The sequence below is a fragment of the Schistocerca americana genome, chromosome 10 (assembly GCF_021461395.2).
Source record: "Schistocerca americana isolate TAMUIC-IGC-003095 chromosome 10, iqSchAmer2.1, whole genome shotgun sequence".
Taxonomy (NCBI): Eukaryota; Metazoa; Arthropoda; class Insecta; order Orthoptera; family Acrididae; genus Schistocerca; species Schistocerca americana.
The window spans coordinates 103730804-103757008 of record NC_060128.1 but is presented as its reverse complement, the minus strand read 5'-3'; the positions used below and the strand labels follow the sequence as shown (position 1 = coordinate 103757008).

The 26205-nt window shown below is 40.9% G+C and overlaps 1 protein-coding gene across 6 annotated transcripts in view; it reads left to right on the top strand.

Annotated features, from left to right (window-relative positions):
* LOC124552514 (lysine-specific demethylase 4C-like) overlaps positions 1-26205 on the top strand; it is a 362897-nt gene that overhangs the window by 277989 nt on the left and 58703 nt on the right. For 5 of the 6 annotated variants that reach the window (XM_047126804.1, XM_047126805.1, XM_047126806.1 and 2 more), the window contains one exon: positions 13272-13427. The exons of the other annotated variant lie outside the window; for it this stretch is intronic. In XM_047126804.1, coding sequence (XP_046982760.1) covers positions 13272-13427 — 156 coding nt within the window. The remainder of the gene's footprint in view (positions 1-13271; positions 13428-26205) is intronic. 6 annotated transcript variants of the gene reach the window in all.

Sequence of the window (26205 nt, the reverse complement as noted above, 5' to 3'; positions counted from 1 at the left end):
CATTTCACCAGAGATAGGTTCTTCAATTTTCTTAACTATCGTACGTGGGTGTGGCATAATCCTCACAGCCCATTGTAACACCACCACTACCAACAGCAGTTTTCAGTGAATATACAGGCTAGTATCATTGTCGATCACCTGATCGGACTGTACCTCCTGCAACTGTGTTCGTACAGAGCGATATTCAAGGTGTTCATCGAATGAGTTCTGAACTGTCAGGGGCTGTAGCACTTATGTGCATAGTCAGGTGTATATGCATCTACACAGAACATCTGAAGGCTTTTCTGTGCAAGCCTTTTCATCCCTGCATAATTCTTGCGATCTTCCTGATGATGACATCATGAGTAGCTCCTGCTCAGAGATCTGAATGGGAGACTATTTTACCTCCTGAATACCATCAGATGTGAAGAGGAGGTCCAATTGCACGGCCACTTCACCCCCCCCCCCCCCCCCCCAAAATTACACCTTTTGATTAAAAAAAAAAAATTATTTGTGAGGGTTGCAGCTTTAATAGTGACAACTATTTCTTTACAGCTCGTATAAAATAGATACATGTTTCGAAGTTTTACTGACGTTCAAAGTAGTCACCAGCATTGTGTATAAACCATTCCCAGCGATGTGGAAGTCATAGAATACTCTTAGCAGTGCCAGTTGTATTGACAGTTCGATTGGCGCAGTCTGTTGCCCGACAAATTTTTAGCAGTTCTGAAGAGAATGCTGTGAAGTGTTCCCTTCAGTTTAGAATTCAAGTTGAACTCACGAGGGCTTAAGTCAGGGGAGTGCAGCAGGTGGTATAGCACTTAGCAGCCCCATCAGTCAAACAAATCAGTTACAGCTTGCACTGTACGTGCTTGAGCATTGTCCTGCAAAATGATGGTCAGGTCTTGCAGAAAGTGTCATCACTTCTGTCTCTATGCTGTCCATTTTTGGAACACAACCTACGACCAGCTACATGAAGATAACATAAATATTCTAATTACATTTTTATCTAATGGAAACAACAATGATTGGTAACACATACACATATAAGCCTGATGAATACTATATTTAAAACTTAATTTTTGTTTTTGTGACACATTTCAAATTTAATTGCTTGAATAGCTGCTATTACAAAATAAATTTAATTGTTTGCTGTTTCTGCAGCTATCCATCACATTTCTTCTACAACTGGCAAACACAGTGTCAGCACATCTACATCTAGATCTATGCTCTGCAAACCACTGTGAAGTGCATGGCAGAGGGTATGTCCCACTGTACCAGTTGTTAGGGTTTCTTCCTGTTCCATTCACATATGGAGTGTGGGAAGAATGATTGCTTGGATGCCTCTGCAAGTGCTGTAATTATTCTAATCTTGTCCTCACAATCAGCTATGTGAGTGATACGTAGGGGTTTGTAGTGTATTCCTAGAGTCATCGTTCAAAGCCAGATCTCAAAACTTTGTTAATAGACTTTCTTGGGATGGTTTATATCTGTCTTCAAGAGTCTGTCAGTTCAGTTTCTTCAAAATCTCTGCGACACACTCTCATGGATCAAGCAAACCTGTGACCATTCGTGCTCGGCATCTCTGTATATGTTCAGTATACTCCAGTAGTCCTCTTTGGTATGGTTCCTATACACTAGAGCAATATTGTAGTTTGGATCACAGCTGGTTTGTAAGGAACCTTCTTTGTTGACTGACTGCATTTCCCTAGTATTTACCAATAAACTAAAATCTACCACCTGCTTTACCCACTACTGAGCCTATATGATCATTCCATTTCATATCTCTACAAAGTGCGCATATAGGCATATGTGCGTGCCAAATCCAGATGTGACTCATTGATATTCTAGTCATAGCACATTACATATTTTTCATTTTCGGAGAGACCTTTGAAGAATCATATCAAAGAGCTTCAAGATTTCATTTTATGTATGTAGCTTGTGAGAGGGTTTTGTCATTAAAATTTTTTGTGTTAAGCATATCAGTCATTTTTATATATAAACTACCTTTCAAACTTGGCATTCACATGTATTTGTTTTGCCACTTTTGTATTAGAAACAAAAACGTAAAATGAAATGTGTGTGTATATTAATATCCCAGAAAGTTTCTGTACAGTTGGTGCGGCTGCTTCGTGTGTCTACAGTGCAATTTTGTACATGTCACTATTGCAGCTTCAGTTCATAGCCCTATAGGTGGCAACTGTTTTCACCTACAGCCATTTGCACTTTGCAGTTGAAAGTTGTCAAAAGTGCTATCTCTTGCCAAGGGTTTCCTTAAGTTGACTCGACTGTAGGAGTGTCTTAGTAGTAAAGGATAAATGTATGAAAACTTCACGCATGATGTGGAATTTTCTCATTCTCTCCATGTTTATGACATCATATCTTCTGAACTATGTGTCATACAATAATAAATTGTGTAGGTACATTTAGGGGCATATGTAGATACTGTCTGCGAAATATGTTGTGAATAGAGTTCAAACAATGGAAAATCCAGGGTGGAATGTGACAATATTATGGAGAGGAAAGTTGTCACTCACCATATAGCGGAGTTGCTGAGTTGCATATAGGCACAACAAAAAGATTCTCACACCTAAAGTTTTCAGCCATTAAGGCCTTCGTCAACAATAGATGACACACACGCGCACACGCACACACACACACACGCACACACACACACACAAACGAAACTCACTCACATGACTGCAGTCTCAGGCAACTGAAACCACACTGCAATTAGCAGCACCAGTGCATGATGGGAGTGGCAACTGGGTGGGGGTAAGGAGGGGCCTGGGTCAGGGATGGAGAAGGATAGTATGGTATCGGGTGACAGACAGTAAAGTGCTGCAGGTTAGACAAAGGGCTGGGCAGAGGTGGGGAGGGGGAGGGGGGACTAGCAGAATAGGAGAGAAGTAAAAAGACTGTGTGTGGTGGTGGAATGATGGCTGTGTAGTGCTGGAATGGGAACAGGGAAGGGGCTGGATGGGTGAGCACAAGAACTAACGAAGGTTGAGGCCAGGAGAATCACGGGAACATAGGATGTATTGGAGGGAGTTCCCAACTGCGCAATTCAAAAAAAGCTAATGTTGGAGGGAAGGATCGATATGGCACAGTCTGTGAAGCAGTCATTGAAATGAAGGAGGTCATGTTTGGCAGCGTGTTCAGCAACAGGGTGGTCCACTTGTTTCTCAGCCACAGTTTGATGGCGGCCATTCGTGCGGACAAATGGCTTGTCATGTCCGTGAAGAATGCTGCACAGTGGTTGCAGCTTAGCTTGTAGACCGCATGACTGGTTTCACAGGTAGCCCTGCCTTTGATGAGATGGCTTGCATTTAAGTCTATTACAGGGATATCAGCCATGAGGCAAGGAGTTGGGAGCAGGGATTATGTAGAAATGGAGAAGAATATTGTGTATGTTTGGCAAGTGGCAGAATACCACTCTGGAGACATTCAATCTTGCAGCGGACAGTGGTCCTAATTTTTTGACTCATTCAGTATATGTTATCATTACCTCTACAATATTTTATTTTACCATTGTCTCTGTCATACAGTTGCTTGTTGATTGCCATGCCTAAATAGAATGCAGTATATTGGTTGCAGCTTAGCTTGTAGACCACATGACTGGTTTCACAGGTAGCCCTGCCTTTGATGGGATAGGTGATGTTAGTGACCGGACTGGAGTAGGTGGTGGTGGGAGGATATATCAGACAGGTCTGTAATAGACCTAGATTCAAGACCTGTCCCATACATCCTCCTGCCACCACCTACTCCAGTCTGGTCACTAACATCACCTGCCCCATCAAAGTCAGGGCTACCTGTGAAACCAGTCATCTGATCTACAAGCTAAGTTGCAACCACCGTGCTGCATTCTATGTAGCCGTGACAACCAACAAGCTGTCTGTCCGCACGAATGGTCACTGACTTCTTTTCTACTAACTCTATTCACTATATTATGGAAAGAAAAGTTACTACTCTCCATGTAGCGAAGATGCTGAGTCACAGATAGGCAATGCGGCCAGGAAACAGTTGGACCACCCAGTTGCTGAACACGCTGCCAAACATGACGTCTTTCATTTCAATGACTGCATGACAGCCTGTGCCATATGGATCCTTCCCACTAACACCAGCTTTGAATTGCGCTGGTGGGAACTTTCCCTATAATAAATCCTATGTTCCCGTAAGCCTCTTGGCCTCAACCTTTTTTAGTCACTGTCCTCACTCGTCCAGCCCCTTCCCTGCTCTCATTCCAGCACTACACAGCCATCATTCCACCACCTCACCCAATTGTTTTACTGCTCAGCTACTTCCCCCCTCTCCTCCCCACCTTTCCCCTGCCCTCGCTCTCCCTACCCCAGCCTCCTCCCTACCCCCACCCAGTCACCTCTCCCATCATGCACTGGTGCTGCTGCTTGCAGTGACGAAGGTCTTAATGGCCGAAAGCTTTTTGTTGTGCCTATCTGTGACTCATGATCTCCACTATATGGTGAGTGGCAGCTTTCTTTTTCACAATGTTGTGAATAGAGTTAGTAGAAAAAAGTAATAAATTTAAATGTCATGCACAGTGCACCAGTTTTTCATGCATCTGTATGTCTGTTACATCATTTCTCCTGTGCTATGGGACATATGATGATATACTTTTGTAGGTGCATTTAACAGCATTGTGGATGCTGTCTCTGAAAGTTATTGTGAATTTAGTGAGTAGAATTAAATTTAAACACCGTACATGATCTGCCAGTTTTCATGCATCTTATTGTTTATGATCTATGGTATGTATGTAGTCCTTACCCTGACATCAATTATTGCCATATAGTGAGGGATATGTTAAGCAATTTTAGTTGAAATTGGTCCGGTTATTTAGGACAAGATGTGGAACATAAATACACACATTCATACATACATTTTCATAATATGAATGGATTACTCATTAACTACTGAGAATGGTTTGAGATTGCTCTCTAGCAAGAATGTTACAGAATCCATTATTATGATGTGCCTTCCTATCAATAAAACTTCCCTTTCCAACTGAGCTAAGACTTACACTTTTCAGCTGAGTGTGTCCTTGCAATAATTTAAGAGATGTGAAGTTCTATTCAGATTTTAGTCATCTTATAAAAAAGACAGGAGTGACTTGAGTTGTTACTATGTGCCCATGATAAGCACTGACTGCGCTTCAGTTCTTATTCTGGTGCACATTTTAATCAGGCAGATGATTCTGTATACCTACATATTTTATGCATTACTTTTGAATTGTCCCTACAGCCATAAACCATGACCTCGTTTTTGTGGACTCATAGGGAGGTCTGTGACACCAGACCAAAATCAGTTTAGCAAATACATGTGTAGAATAACAAGGCATAACTGTAAGTATCCAAGCGTTTTATGATTAAAAATTGTCACGATTTTGCTTTATGGCTGAACAAATGCTGGGCCTGTTATAGTATGTGAAGATAGTATTCTAAGCTGTATGGTTTGTAGGTCTGCAGAGACTGCAACAAATAGGAAATCCCTGGTAAAGTTCCATCCGGTCCAAAGGATTCTATAATGCACCAGTAGGACCACCTCAAATTTACAGTGTACCAAAACTCAGATGTCATTTTCCTTGTTGCGTATCTTATAGTCTAATAATGGGTAAGACTTCTGAAATGAAAATGTTCTATCAGCTTGGTTTAATAAAATGTTTTTGTTCCTTTTGGCTTTCTATTTCAACAGTATCAGACTCCAGAGGGAACAGTTTAACACTAGCTGACCTCCCTCACGAATTTAGTCTCACAGCATTGTGACAGTTTGAACTTGTTTATACAAATAAAATTCAGCTGGTTTAAGAGAGGAGCAGTAAATTGTCATCAAATCAATAGTTACTATACATTTTTAAGTAACATTTGCCATGATTAGTAAAATTTGTATATTTGGGCCATCATTACTTCTGTTTTAGAGCCATAAGGTGTCTCAATCCCATTAGTCTTCTAACTTTCACTTGACAAAATCTGGCTGTATCTGTTATATCATTGGGGTTACATCATGTAGTACAAGGGAGGATTGAAAAGTTCTTGGAACGGAATAGAAAAAAAAAGTACTTACATCACTGATACTTTTATATTTTTCAGTGTAGTCTCCTTGTACATTAAGGCACTAAGTCCAATTATGTTCCAGTGCCTTGATCCCATCTCGAAAATGAGTTTGGTCCAGGCCTGCAAAATAGTTGTCATCTCAAGCTATCAATTCTTCGTTCGAAGTGAATCTTTGTCCTCCAAGAAAAATTTTCAGTTTTGGGAAGAGATGGAAGGCTGATGGAGCCATATCATGTGAATAAGGCAGGTGTGGCAATTCATACCTTAGTTTGTGTAATTTTGCCATGGTGACAGCACATGTGTGTGGAGACGCATTGTCTTGATGGAAGATGACTTTCTTCATTGCTAAACTTGACCTTTGTTCGCATATCTTTTGTTGCAATTTGTCCAGAAGGTTAGCGTAGTGTTCTCCAGTAATTGTTTGCCCAGTGGGGAGATATTCTACAAACAGAATCCCCTTTGCATCCCAGAATACTGATGCCATGACCTTTCCCGCCGAAGGAATCGTCTTTGCTTTCTTTGGTGACAGACGATCAGCATGTTTCCACTGCTCTGACTGTTGTTTTGTCTCTGTGGTATAGTAGTGCACCCAAGTTTCATCTGTGGTCACAAACTGACACAAAAAATCTTGTTTGTTTCTCCTAAAATGGACCAAACATTTTTCTGATATGCCCATTCTCTCCACCATGAAGAGCCGCACCACCCATCTTGCAGATAATTTTTTTCATTTCTAATTCTATGGTTAAAATGTGAAGTACCTTTTCATATGACACCTGGCAAGCATGAGCAATTTCACGCATTTTCTATTGGCAATCCTCCGTGACCGTTTTGTGCACTTTTGCAATGATTTCTGGAGTAGTGACACATTTTGGTCGACCACTGCACAGATCATTATCTAAGGTCTCCCGACCAAATTTACATTCATTTGTCCACTTGACAACAGTTGAATATGAAGGAGTGTATTCTGGAAATTGGCATGAATGTCCTTTCCTTTCATATCTTTCTTTACGAAGTACTTAATCACTGCTCGAATCTCAGTCTTTTCCATTTTAGCAAATCACTATGCAGGAACAACAACAGAGCCACGTCACCGCCACAGCTCTCATCCAAGATCTCTGACGTACTACGTGTTTACAGGCAACAGGCCAATGAATATCACGCGAGCAACTTGTCGCACTAGCGCTGATCTCTTGTGGTGATTTCGCAAACTTTTCAAACAACCTTCATATTTAACATTTCAATTCGAAGTAGCACTTTATTCTTTGCGCCTGTATCATGAGTGTCCCTCATAAGAGTCATCAGGCATGTTTTCTCTGATGCTTTGGCAGATATTTGCAATTTTGTATTTGCAATGCATAGCTGTAGTCCGTCCAGCAAATACTGCCCATCTCATCTTTCAATTGACACCAAGTTTCGATGGAGAGCGTTAGTTTGAATCTCATTACAAACAAAATGATTTTTAAAGTGGAATTTACATAACCATTTGTTAGAGTGGTTCCAGATTAGTGTAGGACATTATGTATTTTGTCGACATGTATTAATGCGGACAGAAAACATGAATAATAACCAATACTCCAGCGGTGACTGACAATCGTGCCAGGGTAGTGATGTTGCTCCAAGAGTGCTAGTTATTCTTCTTGTGTTACTGCCCCTGTTAATACATTTTGACAAAACAAATATCATTAATTTGGTACCACTCTGTTGAATAGGCACATAAAATTCTGATTTAAAAATCATTTTGTTTGTAATGGGAAACAAACTTCCCCTTTCTAAAAACCCTGGGTGTCACATGAAAGACATGATGAGTAGTATTTATTTGGACTGAATCCAGCTGTACATTGCAGAAACTAAATTGCTAATAACTGTCAAAACACCTCAGAAAATGTGCCTGACAGCTCTTATGAGGGACACACTGTAATTACATATTGTATTAGAGAAGATTTTCAATATACAGATATGACATTCTATACAGTCATGATTATTTTTTGCATTTCATACTAATCCAGGTGTTAGGTTTCATTTACCACTTATAGTCCTAGGGAGTAAGGCAGAGACTTCATGCCACATTCACATCTTTGTCACGTGATGATGAACTTGCTGCTGCTTTGTCTACTATATTTGAGCTATAATGTTGCTATCCCAGTCCATATGTAAACTAATATAAAAATTCCTGTAGCTTATTATGTACTCATGAGTATACCATAGCTATTTTCAGTTGATCATGTATTTCTCAGTAATTGTGCACATCAGGGATCTCATAATGCAAATTCATATTCCATTCTGACTACCTCACTTAAAGTTTTACGTCATTAATAACATAAAACAAATTTTACTATGAATTCCTCATGCCACAACTGACTGCTTCAAACTCCCAATCTAAGCTAATGCTCTGTCTTTAATGACTGAAATGTTTATCGGGTGTTATACTGCAGCTTTCCAATTTTGTTTGATAATGAAGCAGAGAAATTTTCTCACCGTTTATATTACCACTCTTAAGAGAGCTTTCAAATCAGTTGTTGAATCAGAACTTCAGTCATTTTCAGTCTCTGTCTAGTATTTCCATGATTATCAGCACTACTTCCCAGAAAACAGTCTTACCACCCACTAACAGTAAGTTTTGGACTTTCAAAAACTGTTGAATCCACTCTGAAACGTCTTCTGCCTTGGGGTCAGTACTGGGGCACTTAACATGGCAACCTACTCTCTAGTTTGATGTGGGACAGGTCAACGGCCTTCATGTAATTTTTAAACACAGTTGTTTCGAGTTACAGCTAGCAAATAATTTATTTTTTATTTATGGTAGTTGTGTAACTCCACATCTTCAGGCAGAAGTTTCAAATACAACCTCCAGTGTGCAAATCAAGCGAGTATGGACAAATTCCAAGTGGTATAAATTATCACAGAACCACACAAAAACTACAAAACTAACATACTTCTTATGTTTGTATGGTCTCTTTAGACAGTAGGCTAACATGTAGGACCATATGAGTATAAGAAATATGTCACTGTCATGATTTTTATATGGTTTTGTGGTTATTTGTGTGCCTTATTAATTGGAGACTGTCCATACTCACTTGATGTCTGGATTCCTGTGTAATACCGTAAATAAAAAAAATAATTGTTTTACAGCTGTAAGCAGAAACAACCCTGTTTAACAGTCTATTCACTGACACCTTAAAGACATGCTGTTGCTATTGTGATTGGTATGTTTGTACACCATGCACCATTTCTTCTGCATGCCATTATTCTTTTATGTTTTTACCTCTCTCTCTGCCCCTCTGTGTTCTGCCATATAGGAAACATAAGAATCTCATCTGTGTGGCACAGGTTTTATCATTTTGACTAATAGCCCAGCATGCTGGTTTTAATTTCTCATTGTCAGCTCTGAATTATATTTCTTTTCTCATTTGTTTGCATGGCAACCAGAACCATCAAAATGTGATATTTGTATCTGCCTTACCTAGCGCCACTCCTCACATATGTTATCCTCATATCAGTGGTAAGAAAAATACATATGGAATTGATGTGCAGCTAAACCTAAGAGGCAGTAATAAATGCAGCTTGCCAAAATTATCTTCCCAGTGTTCCGATTTATTGGTTTTTTCTCCTTTTATGTGACATGGTGAATTATGATTATCTTCCATGGCCATTCTTGGCACAGCATCAATCTCAGTAAACCAAATTTGTTAAATTCCATCACTGTACGCCTATGCCAGTGACCTGTTGTATGCCATCATCTATCAACTTCTGCTATGCTGTTCTTGCAGCAATGTACATTGACATTACATATGATATGTTCAGTTTCCACGCAGCACATCTGACATCCATGAAGTTTTCCCTTACATATGAGGGTCATTCAATAATTAGACAAATTGGTCTGGAGAAAAAGGTGTTTATTTTTACAAAATAATACTTTTTCCACTTTTCAACATAATCCCCTTGAACATTTATGTACTTGTTCCATCGGGCTACAAGCTTTTTTATTCCAGCTGCAAAGAACTCTTTATCTTGATGTTTGAGCCAATTTTCCACAAACTTTTTCACGTCCTCATTGTCCTGGAACCTCTTCCCACGTAATGCCTCCTTCAGTGCACCAAGCAATTCAAAATCACTAGATGCTAAATCAGGACTGTAAGGGGGATGAGGCAGTACTTCCCAGCCCATTTTGTTGATGGTTTCACAGATTAGTTGAGCAATATGAGGACATGCATTGTCTTGCTGGAGAATCACACCTCTCCTCTGAGGTCCACATCTCTCTCTCATGGCTGGCTTCACCTTGTTTAAAAGCAAATCCAAGTAGTACTGGCTGTTCATTGTACACTGCTCCTTGAGATAATCACAAAAAACTGGACGTCAGCCTCCCAAAACACTGTCAACATGACTTTTCCTTCTGATTCTTGGGTTTTGAATTTTTTCTTGACAGGTGAGTTGGTGTGCTTCCACTCCATGCTTTGTCTTTTGGATTCTGGCTCATAATAGTGAACCCAAGCTTCATCACAAGTTAAAATTTTGCTGAGCAAGTGCTCACCCTCTCTTTCATAACGTTCCTTTAGCTCTGTGCACACTCTCAACCTTGTTTCGTTGTGTAGCTGCGTCAGCTCCTTTGGGACCCATCTTGCACATGGTTTGTGGTACTTCAGCTTGTTACAGATAATGTTATGAACTGTACCACTACTTATGTGAACCTTATCAACTATCATTTCCACAGTTGCACGGTGGTCGGCACAAATAATGTCATCAGTTTGACTTTCAAGTGAGGGAGTTGAAACTGCAACTGGTTGGCCAGAACGGTGTTTGTCAATCACTGAGTAGGGACCATTTTTGAACTGCTCTACCCACTTGTAAAAATTTGCACAATTAATACAACCTTCACCATAAACTTTAGACTTTCTACAGTATATATTTACTGGTTTCTCACCTTCAGCAAGTAAAAAACGAATAACAGAAAGTTATTCAATTAATGTGGATGTTTCAAGTGTATTCACCATCTTGAGTTGTATTTTTGAGGTTATAAACAAAACAATGTTGATACATCAGCTGATCAGGGCTCATCCCAGTGATGCCAACTTAAAGCCATAAAAGTATCAAACTTGCTCTACTAACAGTTTTTTCTCCAGACTAATTTGTCTCTTTAATTAATGAATGATCCTCCTACAAAATTGTCACTCCTTTTTTGTCCACTTGTCTATTGGCACTTGTGTCAGACCATCAGCCAACATTATTATAGTGATCCTTTTTTTTGTTTCACCAGCAAGAGCATCTGGCATTCACAAAGATTCAGCTTCTTGCTGGGGCTGCATTGGAGTTGGTCCCGTGGATGGAGGTTATATGTACTCTTCGCTAATGCCTGTGGGGGTGAGCATTTCCATGGTCACTATCACTGTAGCTCCTGCATTGTTACTCACTACAGTCATTCTCTGAGGCATGGGAATCCGGGATCTATTTACCTTGAGGCTATCTTCTTTCTTGTTAAAATTATTTCCACATCTGTGAATTTCTACTTGTTCCCTGAACAAATGGGCACAACAGCTGTTCTCCACAGTGAGAAATGCTGTTGGCAAATTTTATCAAGTGGTCAGTCTCTCACAGTAAGAACTCTGCCATGGCCGATTTCTCGACCTGTCCCAATCTGCGATACCATTTATGTTTGGTCGTGGTGGTATTGGTGGATCATCTGGAGATTTCCACAGAGACTTTTTGACATGTACACATTTTGCAGTATAGCCCCCACATTGTGAATGGGACCCTCTTGTCCTTTGTTGTTCTGAGACACTCTCTGATATACCTTCTCAATTTACTAAGCATTTGCACAGGATGAGGCGGATGTATGGAGAAAGACTGTACTCGATATTTCTCCTTCTGATGCAGCATTTAGTTGGGTGTTGTATTTTGTGACATTTCTTATATAAATGATGGAGTACACTTAGTAACTCTGAAGGCATTCCTGATGTTGCATCTCACATTTGGGGTGCAGCAACTCACATATTCATCTTGCATGTTTATACTTACCATACCTCTTTTCACAGACAGGTGATGAAAATTTGTGAAGGTATCAGTTAGTGTGTGCAGTTTTTGATGCACGTTGTGGCCCAGGTTCTCACCATTCCTCATAACCATCATATCCAGAAAGGATAGCTGATGAAAAAACGTATCAGCATCTACCCCTTCTGCAAGCACAGGTTACAAGGTATAGTGAAAACTTGTGCAACATTGTATATCAGCAACTGACCCACACAGATCGATACCTGTACAAACTTTCAAATTGACACCCAACCGAGAAAAGAGGTATGATTATTGCACTCATAATATCTGTGAGATGAATGTGTTAATCATAGCTCATCAGACATGAGATGACACCAGGAATGGACTTTGAGGAACAGTGGGTGCTCCACCTCTTTTATAAGTGTCACAAAACATGACATACTGGAAGAAGAAATGTTGTGTACAGCCTTTGTCTGTATATCGCAAGGGTGACAGACAGAATGGCCTTGTATTGCACAAGTACTGTGTAAACACTATTTACAAACCAACCAGGAAGATCAGAGTCTGTCTCAGATTGGCAAAGGCCAGAAGACATCCACTCGCAATACTGGGAGTGCACACGTGGAAAAGCCTGTGTCGAATGAGTGGATAATCCACTAATACCAGAATCGTGGAACATTAAGGGTATTGCAGGTTGAGACACATCGAGAAACTGGCTGTGGCAGATCATGCGTTGTGCGAAACTGACCGTGTAATAAAACTCTCCAGCATGCAGGTTCTTTCTGTGGAGAAGCGCTATTGTGCGTATTCATTCAGGGAAGACATATAAATACACAAACATGACAATATTTTGACAAGAAAGAAGATAACTTCACAGTAAATGGATCTCAGATTTCCATGCCACAGTTACAAGTAACAGTGGAGGAACTAAAGTGACAATGACCTGTAAAACTGTGGACGTTAGTGTGTAGAGTACATATAACCCCCTTCCATGGGATCAACTTGAGCAGAATCCCCTCGGCTCAGGAAGAAAACTGAATCTTCGGGAATACCAGCCAGATGTGCTGATGAAACATCGGAACAATCGTTAAAGAAATGCCAGCTGAAGATCCCGTGACAAAAGCCGGCAGGCAACATTTCCCTCGCACACTTTCAAACTGTGTTTACCCCTTCCCTCGACCCAATCCCTCGCCCACTGTGTGCCGCCGTGCGTGTCTCCACCTGTGTTTTGTCTGTGTCGTGCAGGCGTGTGCTTTCGAAACGGGGCAGGCGGTGGTGGTGTGGGTCGGGGGCAGCTGCTTCGCCCCCGGGCACCTCACCCGCATGTCGGTCAGGCCGCTGCTCAAGGTCGCCCTGCCAGACGGCAGACTCCTCCACGAGGTCGACCCGTCCGCCATACTTGTGAGTAGCGGCTCTGTTCTCTAGGCTCTCCCCTTACTACAACCCTGTCCCTCTCCTCACTCTCAGCAGATACCGAACTCTCTGAGGTTCAGGTATTTAATAGTAAGAAACTGTCTCTCTCCACTGTATGTCAATCGAGACTTCCTGTCGGAATAAAACTGTGTGCCGGACCGGGACTCGAACCCGAGACCTTTGCATTTCGTGGCGAGCCGTACGGGTACGACCCTGGACCCGTTATCACAGGTTTAGTTCTGAGGGTGCTACTCCTGTGAAGTAAACGGGAGAACTTCTGTGAGGTTCAGAAGGCGAGACGAGAAGTACTCGTGGAAGTAAAACTTGTGAGGGCTCATCGTGAGCTGTGCCCGGATAGCCCGGGTGGTAGTGGACTCGCCCGTGAAAAGCGACATACGGACGTTCCACATTTGTGTCCCAGTCTGTCACACAGTTTTGGTCTGCCGAGAAGTTTCAAATCGGAACAACCTCTGGTGCAGATTAAAAGTTCATTTTGGCATAAGTGTATTGTTTGTATTACATCTGACATACTTCAGAGCCAGACTGCTCTTTCACACACTTCAGTTTGATTTTTTAGCTTTACTTCAGTGTCAATTTTCCACCTAGTTTTAAAACAAAACAAAAATAGTTGCATTTGAATTTATTTTTACATGAAATTGAACATACAAGTAATTGTGACTGTGAATTTGTGATCCATAATTTTCTTCCAAACTGAATATTTGATTTCTGCATAGCAGAAAATTGTGTGCATTTGTGTATTACACATGCCTGAGTCTACAGCTATGTCTGTACTCTGCAAACCACTGTGCAGTCTGTAGCAAAGGGGACCTCGTATCGACAACAGCAACCAAAATGAATACCTGCTGCCTCTGTAAGCATCTTGTTGTTGCGGTCTTCAGTCTGAAGACTGGTCTGGCACAGGCTAGTCTATCCCGAGCAAGAGTCTTCATCCCTGCAGAAATACTGCAACCTATGAGTACATTCATTTTAACCTACTTACTGCATTTGTGTGTAGATCTGTGATGCCTCAGGATATTTCCTACCAATTAATGCCTTCTTTAGTCAGTTAGCACTATAGGTTCCTTTTTTACCCATCATTTGATTCAGTACACCTAATTAGTTAGTAGATCTGCATATCTTATCTTCAGAATTCTCTTATAGTAACATGCAGCTTAGTATTCCTTATCATATTCTCATGATGTCCACACGAGATAAATGGCGGTCTCCACAGAATTGTCCCATTACAGTATTTCTTGAATACCAGTTTTCTAAATTTGTGTGATAGGGTTCCACAAAAGCAGTTTCACTATTCTTCCAAAGATTCTCATACAAGTTTCCCTATCACTTTTGTTACATTTTTGTGTTAACTATAATGGCCTGTTACAGTCATAGCAAAGTATCCCTGAACTGGTGTCTGCCGTTATGCTTACTTTGTAGGGCTCTCAAATGCTGGACCAGTACTCCAGAATTAGTGGCACTAGAATCTTGTATGCAGTTTCCTGTACCAGACACTGCACTTTCTAACAAATCTTCCATTTGCCTTCCCTGACACTGGTTTTATGTATTTCTGTTCTCGGTATTGCCACTAAAAATTTCAATGATGTGATATATTCCTGAAATATTATATCAGTATTGATTTTTGTGAAGTTCTTGACCTACAAAGGTGTAAATATTCAGTAATAATAATAAGGTAAACATTGTAGTTTCACGTTCACAATTATTTTTGCATTACATTTCATACAAGGAGCAAGACTTGTAAAATTAATGACTGTATCACTTTGTATAGTGGTAGGTGAAAAACTGAAGCAGTCATAAACTTGAAAACTGAGTTGTTGTCTTTGGAATTGTGACTTATCTCCAAAACGTAAAAGTACTAAGGACAATAAATGTGCAGTGGGTGGAGAAGGTTTGACATTTGTAAATAATTTAACATTAGAGGTCCTGTGACAGTAAACCCACAGGCAAAAATGTCAGTCAGTAATGTCAACTCGCTACCTAGTTTTTTAGCATCACTACATAGTTTTTAATCTGAATGTGGAGTAACTGTGAGTGAACTCTTTCACTATCATTGGGCCTTATTTGGAAACTTCGTAAGGAGAATGTGATTAATCACACATATACACACAAACCAACAAAATAGTGAAAAGTTTTATTGATGTTCTACAAAGGTTAATTTATTCAAAAATTGATTTTCATTTCCAAAATCACTTTGTGGCTAAACAATCAGCAACAGTCAGACTTTTATTTTTGCTACTCTTGTAATATTCTACCAATAACTGAAGGAATATCTGTTTAATAGACTTTGATTAGCTGGTGTACGCAGATAGACATGCTGCATTTTTCCCTTAGTCCAGGTAACTCTATCATTGGTTGTGGTGGTCAGAAGCCCATGCTGGGGTCTCAGTAAGAAGTAATCACTGTTTTGAAGCTTGCTGCATTACAGACATTTGTGTATACTGAATGGAATCCAGAGAGTGTTGGCTATGCAAATGCTGGAAAAGATTAGCATTTCCTTTCGTATCTCTGGAGAAAAGATACTGGATGGTTAAAAAATCTTTTTGTCCTTTTGTCTGTGTCCAACCTGTAGATGACTTAATTTAAATTTGATGGCAGTTTATCTTTACAACAGTACAGGGTGATTCAAAAAGAATACCACAACTTTAAAAATGTGTATTTAATGAAAGAAACATAATATAACCTTCTGTTATACATCATTACAAAGAGTATTTAAAAAGGTTGTTTTTCACTCAAAAACTAGTTCAGAGATGTTCAATATGGCCCCCTCCAGACACACGAGCAATATCAACCCGATACTCCAACTCGTTCCACACTCTCTGTAGCATATCAGGCGTAACAGTTTGGATAGCTGCTGTTATTTCTCGTTTCAAATCATCAATGGTGGCTGGGAGAGGTGGCCGAAACACCATATCCATAACATACCCCCATAAGAAAAAATCGCAGGGGGTAAGATTAGGGCTTCTTGGAGGCCAGTGATGAAGTGCTCTGTCACGGGCTGCCTGGCGGCCGATCCATCGTCTCGGGTAGTTGACGTTCAGGTAGTTACGGACAGATAAGTGCCAATGTGGTGGCGCTCCGTCCTGCTGAAATATGAATTGTTGTGCTTCTTGTTCGAGCTGAGGGAACAGCCAATTCTCTAACATCTCCAGATACTGTAGTCCAGTTACAGTAGCACCTTCGAAGAAAAAGGGACCAAAAACTTTATTGGCTGAAATGGCACAGAAAACGTTCACCTTTGGCGAGTCACGTTCATACTGGGTTGTTTCCCGCGGATTCTCAGTGCCCTATATACAGACATTGTGACGGTTGACTTTCCCATTCGTGTGGAAAGTTGCTTCATCACTAAACACAATCTTTGAAACGAAAGATTCATCTGTTCCCATTTGAGCAAGGATAAAATCACAGAAATTAATTCGTTTAATCTTATCAGCTGCAGACCTTTTTTGTAGGACTCTCCATACAGTTGATTGTGGAATTTCAGCTCTCTGCTAGCTCTGCGAGTCAATTTTCCTGGGGTGCGAACAAATGCTTGCTGGATGCGTGCTACATTTTCATCACTCATTCTCGGCCGTCCAGAACTTTTCCCTTTGCACAAACACCCATTCTCTGTAAACTGTTTATACCAACGTTTAATACACCACCTATCAGGAGGTTTAACACCATACTTCGTTCGAAATGCACGCTGAACAACTGTCGTCAATTCACTTCTGCCGTACTCAATAACACAAAAAGCTTTTTGTTGAGCGGTCGCCATCTTAGCATCAACTGACGCTGACGCCTAGTCAACAGCGCCTCAAGCGAACAAATGTACAACTAAATGAAACTTTATAGCTCCCTTAATTCGCCGACAGATAGTGCTTAGCTCTGCCTTTTGTCGTTGCAGAGTTTTAAATTCCTAAAGTTGTGGTATTCTTTTTGAATCACCCTGTATATTTTTCTCAGTTTTCCTTTCTTGTCACCACTTTTATTTTTAAAAACCCAGCAATTGCTACATTAAATTGTGTTAGTTCATAATATCGAATGCTGCTTTTATTTTTATTGTTGGTGAGTATGTGGAGATGTAGCAGTGTCTGAGAATATTGAAATTTTTGTTGATAATTTGTGACATATATATCTTCGAATACTTGTAAATTACAAGCAGAGGAGCGACAGGTGAGAACTACCACTGTCTACAACATTGGTATCAAATGTACAGCTCTAAACAAATTGGCAGATTAAAACTGGTTGCCGGACCAGGCTTCAAACCTGGATCTCCCACTTACCACAAGCAGAAACTTTTAACCAAATAGGCTATCCGTGCATACTCTGTGTGCATAAGGATGAAGACAGTGTATGTGGAAGTTTAGTTCAGTCCGGGGAGCATGCACAGATAGCCAAACAAGTTAAGGTGTCTGGTCATGATAAGAAGGAAATTCAAGCTCAAGTTCCAGTGCAGTACAAATTTTCATGTCACTATTGGGTAGTACACTGAAGAGCCAAAGAAATTAGTACACCTGCGTAATATCATGTACGGCCCCTGCAAGCCTGCAGAGGTACCACAGCACTATGTGCCATGGACTTGACTAATGTCTGAAGTAGTACTGGAGGGAACTAACACCACGAATCCTGCAGGGCTGACCATAAATATGTAAGAGTACGAGTGGGAGGGGGTGGAGATCTCTTCTTAACAGCATGTTGCAAGGCATCCCACATATGCTCAATAATGTTTGTATCTGGGGAGTTTGATGGCCAGCAGAAGTGTTAAATCTCAGAACAGTGTCCCTGGAGCCACTCTGTAGCAATTCTGGACGTGTGGGCTGTCGCATTGTCTTGCTGGAATTGCCCAAGTCCGTCGGAATGCACAATGGGCACGAATAGGTGCAGGTGATCAGACAGGATGCTTATGTACCTGTCAGAGTCATATCTAGACTATCAGGGATTCCATACGACTCCAATTGCAATGCCCCACACCATTACAGAGCCTCCACCAGCTCGAACAGTCCCTTGCTGATGTGCAGGGTCCATGGAATCGTGAGGTTTTCTCCATACCCGTACACGTCCATCCGCTCAATACAATTTGAAAAGAGACTCGTCCGACCAGGCAACATGTTTCCAGTCATTAACAGTCTTCTGTCGGTGTTGACGGTCCCAGGTGAGGCGTAAAGCTTTGTGTGGTGCAGTCATTGAGAGTAGACAAGTGGGCCTTCCGCTCCGAAAGCCCATATTAATGCCTTTTCGTTGAGTGGTTCACACGCTGACACTTGTTGATGGCCCAACATTGAAATCTACAGCAATTTGCTAAAGGGTTTCATTTATGTCACATAGAACAATTCTCTACAGTCATTTCTGGTCCTGTTCTCGGAGGATCTTTTTCCGACCACTGCGATGTTGGAGATTTGATGTTATTCCTGATTCGTGATATTCACAGTACATTCGTGAAATGGTCATACGGAAAAATCCCCACTTCATTGCTACCTCAGAGATGCTGTATCCCATCACTTGTGCACTGACTATAACACCACATTCAAACTCACTTAAATCTTGATAACCTGCCATTGTAGCAGTAGTAACCAATCTAACAACTGTGTCAGGCACTTGTAGTCTTTTATAGGTGTTGCCAACTGCAATGCTGTATTCTGCCTATTTACATATCTGTGTATTTGAATATGCACGCCCATATCAGTTTCTGTGGTGCTTCAATGTACGTCTCTACCTGTGCGGATGATGCCAAGGAGTTCACAGTCAGTGAATATATTTCAAAATCATTTGAGAAAATTACTTAATTGTGAGACAGATCTGTAGACCAGTACTGGTCTGTGTGTGTGTGTGTGTGTGTGTGTGTGTGTGTGTGTGTGTAATTACAACAGACTCTGGTGTTGGTGCCTTCTTCTCCATTTTTGTGTGTACTGTGAAGTAAAAGTTTTGAAAGTCACGTGATTTTGAAATTTATTTTATATCCAACCGGTACAGTTTGGAACAAGTGTTCCTTATCAAAACATTATCTACTAAGTCCAGTGTTATGGAAAGGATAGACTGCTACTCACCACAATGACAAGGTGTTAAGTGTGTGTGTAATTACAACAGAGACTGGTGTTGGTGCCTTCTTCTCCATTTTTGTGTGTACTGTGAAGTGAAAGTTTTGAAAGTCACGTGATTTTGAAGTTTATTTTATATCCAACCGGTACAGTTTGGAACAAGTGTTCCTTATCAAAACATTGTCTACTAAGTCCAGTGTTATGGAAAGGATAGACTGCTACTCACCATAATGAGAAGGTGTTAAGTCACAGACTGGCACAAAAAAAAAAAAAAAACCCTCTATACATTTGAGCTTTCAGGTGAAAGGCCTCTTTTTGAAGAAGAAAACGTGTATACACTCATGCAAGCACAACTCTCACTTATGAGTACTAAGTTCCTTCTACAAGCACTAGAAGGCTCTAAGAGGATTTCTGAAACACCCTGTTGTGCACATACAGAAGTAAAGGGGACACACTACATGGCTTTCAGAACTAGTAGTTATTTCAGTGGGAAGGAAAGAGAAATTGGATAGAGGAGGTTAGAAAGGAAGGGTAGCTTATTCAGAATGACTGGTAGTGAGTAGTGACGAGGAGATGCGGCTGTGGCACCGCCCTCCGCTCACACTGCGACTAATATGCCTCCTACTTCTAAACAACTCAGAAGCATCGCCTATGCCACCCGTGCCTCTATGCCTCAATACTTTATACTACTGAAGCCATAACTTTCTCAAACCTAGCCCTGAAATGAGATCCTCCCTCCCTGATATCCTCTGCAAATCACTCACTGACACCTTCTGTCACCTCCTAACCTCTGTAACATCCTAGTAAAATTGTACCGTTACCTGTACTTCAAGGTTCCTGCCTGTGCAATACCTCCTGCTGTAAAACCTGCCCCATTTACTCGTTCACTACCACCTGTTTCGACCCTACCACTGATAAATCCTTCAATATCGAAGGGAGAGGAACTTACGAAACAGTGTTCGTCATTTGTCAACTAACTTTTATGTAGGTTTCACCACCACAAAACTGGCTGAGCACAGGAATGGACGTAACAGAACTGTCTGCCTTTGGAGCAGCCAGCACCCAGTTGCTGAACGTGCTCTTTGGGGACCTGCTACTGCGATTGCTACACCGAACAGGCTACTCGGATCCTCCCACGCAATGCTAGTCTCCCTGGATCCTGGAGTGGGAACTTGCTCATTAATGTGACCTTGAATCTCGATACCTTTCCAGAAAGACAAAACAAAACTCACATCCTTTCACATGTGCTCAACTCTCTCTCTCTCTCTCTCTCTCTCTCTCTCTCTCTCTCTCTCTCTCTCTCTCTCTCACACACACACACACACACACACACACACACACACACACACACAATGGCACAGTCATCTCCGGACACTGTGATATGACTTTGACTCCATCTGATGTGAGAGACAAACTTTACCGGGGTGGGTAGCAATGGTGCAGAAAATGTGTGGGGCTGAGAGGGGGAGAGACATTAGTTTAGGTTGCGGGTGAAGGCGCAGTAGTGCTGCCTGTAAGAGCGTGCGAGGACTGCCAATTGGAAACGGAGCGAGTACGTGTCTAGTATTGCAGTTCACGTGCATTAAAAATTGAGCTGCCGCCTATTTGTCAGTGTGTGTCACCTTCCTTTTGCTCTGCCGCAGTTATACGTGTATGGTATGTCTGAGAACTGGGTTTCAGGAGTGAGGCTAGTTGTGACTCAGTACAGAAGTCGAGTACACAATCTCGCTGTTCTGAAGGAGCACAGACGAAGCAAAATTGACAAATATCAGTATTGGATGGATTTTAATACGAGGGAGGATTGGTGAGTAATGCTTAGTAATTATTTTTCCCACCTGGTTTTGCAACTGGAATCTGAAATTTCATGACAATATAATTTGAGGTTTGTGCTACAGATGGTATTTTGTTTTCACGTGCAGCTTTAGCGAGAGAGTTCTCACCTACTAAATTAATGTGGCGTGCATGTTACTGTTGTCAGGTCATGAAGAGCAGTGAAGTGTAGTTTGATATTTGTGGGCCAAAGGGCATAAAGCGAGTGAAATTCACAGGAACGTGTGTGGTATGTATGGGGATGTCTGTACGGACCGTAGCAATGTCTCCAGGTGGTATGCATACTTCCGAGAGGGTTGCGTGAACCTTAGTAATTTGCTTAACTCCAGGCAACCGTTAACAGCTGCATTCATGCAGAATGTCAGAGCCACCGAGGCAGCAGTTTTGAATGACGGGCATGTGCATCTATGAATGTTGGTTGCATCAGTTCAACATTTCCTATGTGAAGTGAACTTGACAGACAACCACTAGGACGATAGAATGATGACAGGCTCAGATCACTTAACATGTTATGCCCCAGTACAGCACGAGTTTGTGAGGGAAGTTGTCACTGGTGATGGGTCACGGACATACCACTACGTGCCCGAAACCGAGTAGGCGGCTGTTGAGTGGAAACGTGCTGGTTCCTCAGTACGAAAAAAATTCAAAGTTACTCAATCTGCCAGGGAAGTGTTTGTGACAGTGTTCTGGGATATGCACAGTGTGTTACTGGTGAACTTTGCTGAACACAGGACCACTGTGAATGCTGCAGCCTACATTAAAACACAGGTTAAATTGCAGCATGCCCTTCGTGACAAATGCCACAACATTAATGCTGACAGTGTCAGACTTCTTTGTGACAATGCTCACTCCAATGTTGCTGCTCCTGTTTGTGGGAAAATCTTCAAATTTGAATGGAAGATCCTCCAGCATCCACTATACAGTCTGGACCTTGCACCATTGGACTTTCATTTGTTCCCCTGAAGAAATTCCTGTCTGGCCAATACTTTTCAGTAGGTGCAGAAGTGAAATCAGCAGTCAAAAGATGGCTATACTCCAACAAAATTGATTTCTATGAACAGGGCATACTGAAACTGGTACTACAATGGAAGAAATTTGTTAAGGGGCTCCGGAACGCCCTATACTTGCAATGTTAAAATAACGCTTATAAATTACATCTTTCCTCACAAAGTATTTTAGGTAGGAAGTTGAACTTTTTACAGATTATTTATTGGAATATGGGCTACAACTTAACACAGGGATTTTACAAAATTTTAGTTCAGTTATTAAAGATGTTTTTTTTCAATTGTAATGAAAATTCACAACTTTTTTTGCAATTTTTTATTGATATATTCAAAAATATACAGTTTTTTTGGAAAAAGGCTGCGTTAAATTATGCAGAAGGTACTGTGTAACATTTACTGAAAGTTTGAAACAAATATGTTTGGAAGGTCCTTAGAAAACATGTAATTAGCATGAGAAAATAAAAGTTTTGGGAATCGAGCGACAAAGATTGGATTAACTTTTTAGTGCATTCCAGGTCCATAGGATGGATTAACTTCATCCTCTGCAAACTCCTCCTCCAGCTTCCTCTTGTTCCTCCTCCTGTTTACTCTTGCTTGTATTTCTAGACTCTTTACAGCCCTGTCTGCAGCCCAAAGGCGTTCCTTGTCTAAAGCAAGCATCGCTCGTTGTTGTGTTCGTAGATTTTGCTACCATTTTCTTCAGTTGCAGTTACTGCAACACTGTTCCAAAAGGTGGTCATGTATGAACACTTATCACATTTCAGTTGTATTTCACTAGCAAGTCCTACGTGCTTTATTATGGAGAGTTCCAGACCAACTTCACTACAATGAATACATCTTACACAGTTTGAAAAAATTCCTTTGAGAACCGACATATCAAATATTTCATTCACATCCGATTCGCCCATAAAACATTCATAGTTTTCACTCATTGAACCAAGCTTCTTCTGTGAAGTATTTTCTTTCCCACTTTGACTGCTATGGGCAGGTGTACTTGAGAGGTTAGGTTCACTCACTTGGTTATCGTCTTTATTGTTTACAGTAATAACACATACCTTTGGCTTTCCAACATTTCTCCTTTTCTTAAAAGCTTCAGAGGATTCCTAATAACTTTACTTTTACTCATTATTATACTTCAACAAAACAGAGACTCAAGAAACAGAATTGATTACGAATATTTTCGAGATAACGACAGAGTAAATAAACATGAAACAATCGACAATCACACCAGCGATATTTATTGAACCATCACAGGTTAGCCACAACACATACTTTATCTCACGTCACTAAAATGTACCTGATGAACACGGACGTTAATAATAACACCATTTGACAGCAGTTTAACAGCGCCACAGGGGGTCACGCCCATGTAGAACACATTTCAAAAAAAATTTAAAAATAGTTGTAGTCTTCGCAATTGAATAAATTATATATCTATTAAAAGGTAATAGTCTGCAGATTCAGAAAACGCAAAAAAGTAAAAATTGAACTTTTCATGATTTTGAGCCTTTCCGGAGCCCCTTAAGGACGTTGGTGACTATGAAGAAAAGTAGGTAAAAGACATAAGTTCATTTGTGATTTTTTGTTTCATCACCTGTTAAACTTTTTAGTGATATAATTATTGTGCATTATTTTTTAATCTTCCCTTGTAAACCTGTATTTTGTGGGACTGTAGACGATGTAACACAAAAATTAACTGATGCGATGTATAGAATTGCAAATGTGTTCCATCAGAGAAGAGTCACATCTCGAATAAATTCCATGCTACAACCCAAACTTGAGATGAAAAACGTACAAATTTTGTTGTATGCAAACAAAGCGATTGTATTCTTGTTTTTTTCATCTCCACTGTGATGAGCATGCTACTCTTGTATTGCTTTGCTCATGGCAACTTTTGTTTATGGGCTGTTAACAGTGAGTTGTGAAAAATCTTCATATCAGTGCACACTCCGCTGCAGAGTGAAAATCTCATTCTGGAAACATCTCCCAGCCTTTGGCTAAGCCATGTCTGCACAATATCCTTTCTTTCAGGAGTGCTAGGTCTGCAAGGTTCGCAGGAGTGCTTCTGTAAAGTTTGGAAGGTATGAGATGAGGTACTGGCAGAAGTGAAGCTCTGAGGACGGGGCATGAGTCGTGCTTGGGTAGCTCAGGTGGTAGAGCACTTGCCTGCAAAAGGCGAAGGTCTCGAGTTTGAGTCTAGGTCCGGCATACAGTTTTAATCTGACAGGAAGTTTCACATCATACACACTTCACTGCAGAGTGAAAATCTCATTCTGGAGTGAGTTGTGTAGCTTAACATTAATTTCTGTAATTTTTTTGAAGGCTGTTGTAAATTCATTTTAATTATTAATCACCATTTAGAGAATGCACTTCATCCTTGCGTCATGTTTTCTTGCACTGTTGTCACAGACTCAGTGTATGTCACTGTCATTGTTAGACAATCTCTGGATATTATGTAAATTGAGGGTGGTGGGGGAAGAAAGGAAAGAAATAAAATGGGAGGAATTGGTGACATCAGCTGCATCAGAACTCTATTTAGAATTAGCAGTGATGAATAAAAATGTGTTCAGACCGGGACTCGAACCCGTGTTCTCCTGCTTTCTAGGCAGCTGTATCACCCAGACACAGTGTTCATCACAATTGTGCAAACTATCTCAGTACGCCTCTCAGCCAACCCGCATTCCCACCTAGTGCTACCTATCCACCGTCCCAATCTGTGTCCTCCATGTTCACTGCTTCAAGATTCCCGTGAGAGGTCAAACATTGATTACCTGCAGAAATCTCAAAAAGATGTGAGTTGGCTGGGGAGCATCCTGTGATAGTTCACGCATTTGCAATAAACGCATCGGTTAATGCAACTGCCTAGTACACTGGACTCACATTTGAGAGAATATCAGTCCAATTCCATATCCAGTCATCTAGGTACAGGTTTTCTGTGATTTCCCTAAATTGCTCCCGACAAATGCTGTTATGATTCCTTGAAAGGGCACATCCAAATTTCTTCTCCATCCTTGAAACAATCAGAACTTGTGCTGTCTCTAATGACCTCTATGTCAATAGGATGTTAAACTCTATTCGTACTTCCCTCCTTCCTTTCTTCCCGTCACAAGAAAATAGTAGGATTGTTCACAGGACAACTACCTCTCATTCCAGAGATGCTTCAAACTCTATGACCAAGACCACCTGGTGGAGGTCCTTTCATTGTGACAACACTCCTGTGCACCAGTAAAATATTGTACATATTGAAAAGTAGTTTGATTCCAAGCATTTCTCGATGCTTCCTGTAGCACTGAATTTGCTCCACATGACTGTCTTGTTTCCATGAGCGAAATTGTGGCTGGAAGAATGACAATTTCTTTGTATGAAGGGCTATTGCAGATGAAGGACAAAATATATATACAGCAGCCAAAATACGCAGGGAAACTTTAGTTTGGAGAGTGGTTTCAAAGGGTAAAGAAGTGTGTTTCGAAGAAGTAATACAAAAACAACGGATAGCAAAAATGTTATGACCACATGCATATTGAAATGTTAGTCCACCTCTGAAATACAAAACAGCAGCGATTCTGTGTTTTGTGGATTCTGAACGTCCTCTGTAGGTTTCCGTAGGTGAATGACAGACACCAATTTGTTATAGCAAGGACAAACTAAATTTTTGGAACACAGTACTTTACAGAGCAACACATAAGATATAGTGAAGTAGAAGTTATGCATTGCACTGAACACATTGACTGGATAACAGTAATACAGCGCAAAGAATAGGATGAGCACTCTTTGGTGATCACTTAAATAATACTGTTTCTTTAGTGGCTCACCAGAGTGCACCAGGGGGTCGACCCAGGTGACCTCTGTTAGGAGACCTGTGAACTTTATGGATATGCAAGCTCTGAAATTGCACCTGTC